The sequence below is a fragment of the Borostomias antarcticus genome, assembly GCF_949987555.1.
Source record: "Borostomias antarcticus genome assembly, chromosome: 17".
Taxonomy (NCBI): Eukaryota; Metazoa; Chordata; class Actinopteri; order Stomiiformes; family Stomiidae; genus Borostomias; species Borostomias antarcticus.
Genome location: NC_140250.1, coordinates 5,466,107 through 5,474,003, shown reverse-complemented (window position 1 = coordinate 5,474,003; position 7,897 = coordinate 5,466,107). Strand labels below are relative to the sequence as shown.

Genomic DNA, 7,897 nt, shown 5'->3' with positions numbered 1-7,897 from the left:
TGGATTGTTTCTTCTTGCGATTCTAGTTCCGGTGTCATATGGCTCTTCCTGTTCTGCTAGTCACATAGCGAACCGCTGCCCTCCAGCGGTCGGTTTTGCCAGTGACTGGGGTCACTAGGTTCTGGACCCCAGCCTTGGGATCCGTGTAGAGGGAATTGGACATTCCAGCAACATTCTCACTACTCACTGAACAGTGTCTTCATCACAATTACAATCAGTTTTACAAGGAATTTGTTTTGGTCAATTGGTGCATAACACGGACGAAGACAACATTAGGCAGGTGCTTGGACTAGAGTCAGTAGCCTACAAAGACATTGCAGTAAGTGGTGTCCTCATTTAGCTACAAAGAAAAAGGAAAATTAATGGTAACAATTTGAACACAATAGTCTGTAACACCTATTCCAATGTTGTAAACCCACTCCCACCACAGTTGAAATCCACATGGCCTTGAATAACTAGGGCAGACATACATATCATCGCCTACATCATGCTGCCATCACACCGTGACCAAGAAGCACCGTGTGCAGTGCGAGGCAAGGCTGTGAAGTCTGAGGTCTCAAGCACTGCGTGACATGAGGGTTACAATCAGTCTGTTCAAAGCTCTTCCACTAGACCCTCATACAACCAGTAAAACACATTCTAGGAGCTCTAGTTAAAATGTGTCCACAAGATGAACAGATGGTGACACATTTAACTCCAATTACCCTGTAATATACAATATTAGGACCCAACAGTCCACATAGTTCTACTATTGCAACGCAAAAACCTCTTTTGAGGCTCAAAAGCTGTAACATGGTGTGAAAAGCAGAATAGCCTGAATAAAGGAGGGTACTTTTCAAAGACATACAGTATTTACAGATACACCGTCAAACAGCGAGGATGTGTAAGAACGACAAGACAGACTTGGCTGTTATCACATTTTATCATGTCTGGTCATGAGTGGCCAAAGATGCCAGTAACACAGCTGTATACAGAGTTCAAATCTTAACAAAAAAAAAACAAGGAAAATTGCACTGAGCTTTACAATACCTTTAGAAATTAAGCCATCTAAAAATCAAACACAACACAACCATAATAGCACTCGATCAAAATAATTATTTTACCAGTGAAAGCAGACATGGGAAAAATGATGGTTAAGTCTGAATTCTATTCCTGACCTGTCAGATGTCAAACACACATTACTATCTCAACAGTCCAAATTATTCACTACTTTGCAAAGCCAATCTCAGCTGAATTTAACCTCTATCAGGACACTCGAACAATACATACTTTCCCTTATGTTTAGAATGACAGTTACTATTGGCCTAATTAAATTATTACACTAATTCCAAAATATCATCAGGTGAGTTTGAGAGAGAATGTTTGATCAGAGCACTACAGACACTGGCCACAGGACCCATCAACCCAAGTCATCGCCGAAAAATCCTAGTGGCAAATATAATTCAGACTGTAGAACACATACTGTATAAAGGGGTGAATATGAAGGGGGGGGGGTGAAAGTGCGTTTGAGGTCTTTGCTGTGGGAACTCTAGGCTGTGGAGCTGGATTCATGGTTTCAATGGGGACAGGGCGGGGGACTTGGGCGTGACAGGGTAACGGTGAGGGGTGGTCAGATTCAGATTTCTGTTTGGATGTCCCCGTAGACGCTCTCATCACTGTAGGCGATGTAGAGGAAAAAATCCTCTTCGTGGTGCTCCTAGAAATATATAGAGAGAAACAGGCCGTTGGTACGGCATGATAAGGCCAGTGAAGGAGTGCACTCTTACTGTACAAACTGTATAGAAACAATAAGCAGAGAATAAAGGTGTGGCGTGTGAGAGGGAAAGAGAGAGAGAGAGAGAGAGAGAGAGAGAGAGAGAGAGAAAGAGAGAGGCTTACTTGGTATAGCAAACCCATGGTGGCTGAGGTGGGAGGAATGACGTTGTTTACAAAGAAGAAAAGAGCGTCCTCGGCTCGCAAGTGGATTCGTTTCCGGATGAGGAAGTAAAACTGGCCCACTGTTGAAAAGTGAGAGAGTTTATTTTTGGCTATAACAATGAGGACATGTGGTTTGGTTTTTACACTGAAGCAGTACTTGAATATGTCATACCTGTCAGGTCAGAGGGTACAAGGTATTTCTTCTTGTCCAGATCTCCTATCCTGGCCTTGGGGGCTTTTTCCACAATTACCTAGGAGAGAAAGAATGAATTGTTAGACATTTCATTACAGTCATTTAGCAGACACTGTTATCCAAGGACACTTACAATAACCGCAGAGGATGATACACACCACTTGAACTATATCCATATAATCTTTACTCTGAATTACAGAGGCAGTTGGTGAAGGGCTAAAATGAAACAAAATCTCAAGAACAATGTGCTCTAGCCAAGGCCACAATGCATGGTGGTTTCATAACGTGCTGCTGTCAACAATAACCAACACCACAAATACAGATGGCCTTTTACACATTGCGAGTTATCTACGTTTTTCCATTCAGGCAATCGTTGAAAACGAAAAAGTATCCCGACATTCTGACCTGTCCATTAAATGGTGCGTTGAGTCGGGAGGGGGGGGTCTGCTATGGGGACAGCAAACAATCTATGTAGGCTACCAAAGTCACTGCGACGTAAACAAGTAAACAAGGCATATTGGTATCGCCTATCTATCTTTGGACTGTACTGTAGCTAGTAGCTGTAGTAGCTGTTATGTTTAGACAAGAGTCCATCCTCACATAGGACTATATTCATCTGGTTGCCTCAAAGGCCTGCATCTCTCATTTATAAGGAAGTATTTTAAACGTATCCATGGTGGATTTGAGATTGCTGAAACTTTCATTCGTAACTTAAATCATCATCCTATCATTCATAGCTATGTCATTTTAGAGGTTTTCCGAGCTGTCCCGTAGTCTTTAGCTAACGTTATCAGCTCAAATTTAACGTTAATAACCACTCAGAATCGAGTTTGTTAGCTAGGCCTTGGGGCCGTCAGTGCTAGCTGTGCTGCGTTTTGTGTCTCAACTCCAGACAAGTCAAGCAGATAGATCGTCGATTCAAGGTGGTGGAAGATTAGATCAAAGGTGACAGGCTAGTTAGCAAGCAAACAAATAACAAATGTGTATCCTCTGCCCCTGACAAGCTAAATATTAGCCAAATGTCAGTATCTAACCAGCTACGGCGTTGAGCAAGCATGCTAGGCTAGCGTTAGCACAGCAGAGACAGCAGGGTTTCTTACGGGAACCCTGTCCGGGTACTTCTTCCTTATCTTCTCGCCTTCGGACCGTCTCTTCTCAAACGGGTGCTCTTCTTTGTACTGGAACTTCATGGTCGACGGAATGACAGGTCGCCAGAGGGTCGATGTGAGATGTTTGGTCGGGGATTCCTAAAGGAGTAGCTGGGTGATGGTATCGGTGGCTAGATGGTGGTTGGCTGTTCGCTCTCAGCTCTGGGTTGTTTATACTGGTGGGATTGCTGCGGAGGGATACAATAACAACATCTGACGTAGATAGGTCCGAGTCAGAGGTCTTGATGTGTCTTGTGTTATTTGTTTACACAGTCAAATAAAATATACATACTTTATTTCGTAAAGAAAAGTGTCAATTTACTTTTTTGTTGCGAAATGTTTTTTTCTAGGAATCTTCTGTTGGAAGTTGAATCTGTATTTGCGGAATTACTTTGTATTGGTCAGCGGAATATTCTAGCCTCGGAGGTTGTGGTGAGGCACCTGTCCTTGTCATATGACCCAGGCTGCATCTGGCACAGAGAGATGTGCAGTACGCAGATAGTGGTATAATACAGTTTTGTACCGAATGTATACAGAGCTGCTAGTGGTATGATACAATACTGTATACAGAGCAGCTAGTGGTGTAATACAGTACTGTATACAGAGCAGCTAGTGGTATAATACACTGTATGCTGTATACCACATGGAATTAAAATGAACCCAAACGACCAGACAGGAGACAGTCACACAGTTCTGCTCACTGGAGCGATTTATTATAGGGGGCCAATCCAAGAGAATCGTCAGAGTTCAGGCAATGTGTTTGGTGATCAGCGTCAGCTGTGAGGAACCCGCAAAGCCAGCCATCAATCTGAGTGGCGTCAGCTGTGACGGGCGAGAGCGCGCCAGGCTCGTGCAGAGGTGGAGGGGCGTGCAGGTGAGGGCGTGCGAGAGCGCGCGCCAGAAATAAAAAATGTCCCTTCAGACAATTAAACGATAAGATAAATGGATAGATGAATGAGAGTTTAGATATAATGCGCTTTGCATAAAAGCGCTATATAAGTGCAGTCCATTTACCATTAATGGAAGATGTGTGTGAAGGCATGTAAAGCCCTGTAGTGTGACTCCCATTTGAGGGCCTTTGAGCCTCCCTCGAACAAGTCCCGCCCCCACCCTTAGACCTCGTATAAAAGAACCCATACAAAAAACATGAAGAAGAGCACATTGCTAACGCTGGCCGTCCCTGGCAAAGACGGACAGGAGCACTTGGATTGGTCCCGGGGCGGGGGGGCGCGGCCTATGCACGCTGCCTGCTGTCTGCTCCCGGTTACCCTTGGGGGAAGGACGACGGGATGAGTTAAGAGCAGAGGAGAATTTCCTCGGTGGATGCTCCAGTCATTTTGTGTGTGTGTTTCAGCGTTGCCGCCTTCCTACACCGTGTGATGTGTGTTTCACAGGAATTGGGACAGGAATCCCTGGCACATCGCCAAAAAAAGAGGCTTCATCCATTCCTTCCTCAAGGAAATGACAGATGTGACGACTTGTTCCAACCTGGACTTTGTGGAGCAACCCGGCGACAGATGGTTGTGTGATGCACGTAGCTGGGATCCTCCACCAAGAAGGTGGGGGATCCACGTTTTGGCGAAGTCCATAAACTTCTCCTAGGTCGATGAGAGAAGGCAGTGTGGATCTGTGACACATGCCACTGCAGTATATGGTATACAGAGTGCGACTACAGCACTAGCGTGCGGAAAGACATTCACTTGACTGTGTGACATCACCTCACGGTTCCTTCAGTACTCTGCTCAGCTTCTCCAGGAGCTTCTTCGCAGCTTGAGCCGTCCGCTGCTCTCTGGCGTGAAAGACCCGTCCAAGATAACAAACGGATCTGGGCCATATATAGGCCGGAACTACGCCACAAGTGCCAGATCTGGCCTGTATATGGCCCTGATTGGATTGCTGTGTGGGGTCAACGTGTTTCAAGAAGGCAGCGGCATGAGTGACGAAGTGCCTGACCCCTGGTGGCATTTTTCCCAGAAGCTGCAGGCCATCGCTGGAACAGAACATATGAAGAGAAGAACACCTCAGGAGCTTTGGTTCTCCGGGCCACGGCCCAGGAGAGGGCACATGTTGAGGTCACAGAGTGCACAGATTTGCGGTACGGTACACACACACAGTACACACACACGCAAACATACGGTACACACACTTACAGAACGCACACAGATGGTACACACACAGTACACACTTAGGGTACACACACACACACACACACACACACACACACACACACAGTACCTTTGCTATTTTAGAACAGGATGTGAGATTACTGTGACATGACAGAGAATGAGGACATGTTCCGGGGGGGGGGACAGGTTCAGTAGGGTGAAGGACATGTTTGGGCGGGAGGGTGGGGGGGTTGAGAAGGACATTGCACATCACTGGAGCTCGTCCTGCGTCCTGATCCCGTACTCCCCTTAAGAGCCACCACTGGTCGTGTAAATGACTGAAGAAGCCAAGACCTTATTTTACACTGGAAGTTTTTTGTGACACGTGCAGTTTATAACTTGTCTAATCCTGCAATGCTGTAGTCTAGTCTAGTGTGTGAAGGATATTCATGTCTGGAGTTCCTGACCTGTGTGCAGCCGTCTTGAAGATGGCGACCCTCCATCTCCTCCTGCTGCTGCAGGAGAGACCAGGGCTCAGCCACCCCCTCCACCAGGCACTCGAGCGAGTCCTGCTTCCCACTAGGGCTGTGCAATAAAATCCATACAGCAACATCGCCTTTTTTCTGCGATACTGTATTGATTTTCCGCGGTACAGTATAGTTAAAATAAACCAGGCCAGGTCCAGTCTGGCTTATGTGTGTGGCTGGCTTGTTTCTGTTCAGGACTGGTAGGACGGAAGCTAGTCATGCCACTGAAATAGCTGTGAATTGAAATGTCGTGAAATAATGTCTGATAAATGAAGATAGGTCTTGTCGCCTGGACACATCAGTTCCAAAGCTTCCAATGCTAATCCAGCACAATAAGAGCGGGATAGCCAGTTAGCTCATGAGCTCACAACAACTAGCAGCAGCTTCCATAACATTAATGGTAGCGGTCAGTGGCTAAAGAAGTTACACTGATGATTCCTGTAACGTTAGCTATTTTGCTGCAATTGGTTCAACTTCTGTTTCTGGACAAAGGTAAGGGATGAACCCAGATAACACAAGGCTAGCGGACCTACAGCGGGTCCCCAATGGACGAGTTGGCGGACCTCCGGCCGAATCCGCTGACGGGTTCCTGGCCATTTGCACATCGAATGGCAAGCAGACCTCTGGCAGATTATTAGCGGCAGGGACAGTGGCCCGCTAGTAATCTGAAATGCTTTTGTAATGTGTTTATCATATACATGTTGGTCTCTGATGGTCCTCCCAATGTACAAAAGTTGATATCAAACAACCCAGTCGTTTGTTTATGGTCAGCACACTTTCTCCTGCCCTGGAAGCTCCACCCTTCAGCAAGCCATTCGGATTTTCAGAGTTTTCCGCATTGTTACTGACATTTTGGTGACGTAGATCGAGGAACATTATCATAGTCCCGCCAGGTCCCGCCCTAGCGGCCAGGTTTGCTTCCGCTCTGAACTCAGCCATTTTTTTTCCCAGCCGAGTCGAGCGCGTCACATCAGGAATTATGCCGCATCGCTGTTCTGTTTTCGGCTGCAAAAATCCACATGTATTGCTACATCTTATCCTAACTCTTCATTGAAGAAATTGGCACCCCTCCCCCGCCCCCTCCATCTCATTGGTCAATGGGGCTTTCACAGGAATCCATTCTGATAGAGAAATAAGATAGCTCAGGGGCAAAATGTGAGTTTTTTTTCTGCATAGGACATTAAAATGCACTTTTCTGAGACCCCAGAAACCAATTTTAGGTAGGTAAAAACAGTATATGCGGTGCCCTTTAAACTGGGTTGCTAATTTTGAGATAGCGCTGCAATTTGGAATCCTGGAGGGGGGCTATGTTAACTCCCATTCTCCGATGTACAGAAATTGGTACAGTAATATGGAATTCTCATGCAATGATGAGGCATCGCCAAGCAACATTTTCACTGACAACCCTGAGGCCCTCTACAGGAAAGGGCAGAGCAGATATTCTAGCAGTCTGTGGTAGCCAGCACTCTGTTGTTTTCCGTTGCCTGATGGGGAGGCAAGACCAGGTCAAACACACTGAACAAGCTGATGAGGGGCAACAACTGGACAGCCTGGAGACTGTGGTGGAGAGGAGGATGAGGGACAAACTGAAGTCTATTCAAGTTGTTTTTTGTTTCAACTTAAATGCCATTAAAGTGTAATAGTGTCACTAACACGACTAAACACAAATCAATATTTATCTAACAAGCCAAAAATTGACGCTCTTGGGGGGACGGGCTCCTCTACTGTACCAGTATTGGGTCCCGAGTTTTTGGCCCCAACGTTATGTGGCCCGATAGTGAGATGGGCCTGTCTGGACAGTGGGTCCCTGTGTGGCACCGGCACAGACTGTTCCCTCGTGTGGTTGTGGCGATCCCTGCACCCTTACTCTAACCTAAAAGGTGCAATAGTCAAAATATCATTATACAACGGTTAGTTCTGGTTCTTGATTCTGATTGGCTGGAAGCCGTGTTAAAATACTTTGTAACACACACCTGGGACCGCATATCATTCCATTTTCAGTATGAA

At 46.1% G+C, this 7,897-nt stretch overlaps 1 protein-coding gene across 1 annotated transcript; it reads right to left on the bottom strand.

Annotated features, from left to right (window-relative positions):
- Nucleotides 1-995: 995 nt before the first annotated feature.
- Nucleotides 996-3,405, bottom strand: gabarapb (GABA(A) receptor-associated protein b). The gene is made up of 4 exons (XM_084452266.1): nucleotides 3,211-3,405; nucleotides 2,090-2,168; nucleotides 1,879-1,997; nucleotides 996-1,696 (listed from the first exon to the last, which is right to left on the bottom strand). Exons 1-4 carry the CDS (start codon nucleotides 3,298-3,300, stop codon nucleotides 1,616-1,618), a joined length of 369 nt encoding a protein of 122 aa, XP_084308392.1. The 5' UTR covers nucleotides 3,301-3,405; the 3' UTR covers nucleotides 996-1,615.
- Nucleotides 3,406-7,897: the final 4,492 nt, after the last annotated feature.

Bases quoted from the DNA above. Each gene is read 5' to 3' on its own strand.
- gabarapb (XM_084452266.1), bottom strand. From the start codon at position 3,300: ATGAAGTTCCAGTACAAAGAAGAGCACCCGTTTGAGAAGAGACGGTCC. The intron at 2,169-3,210 runs GTAAGAAACCCT...TTTCTCTCCTAG, and splicing joins AGTACCCGGACAGGGTTCCC to GTAATTGTGGAAAAAGCCCC. The intron at 1,697-1,878 runs GTAAGCCTCTCT...ATATATTTCTAG, and splicing joins CCATGGGTTTGCTATACCAA to GAGCACCACGAAGAGGATTT.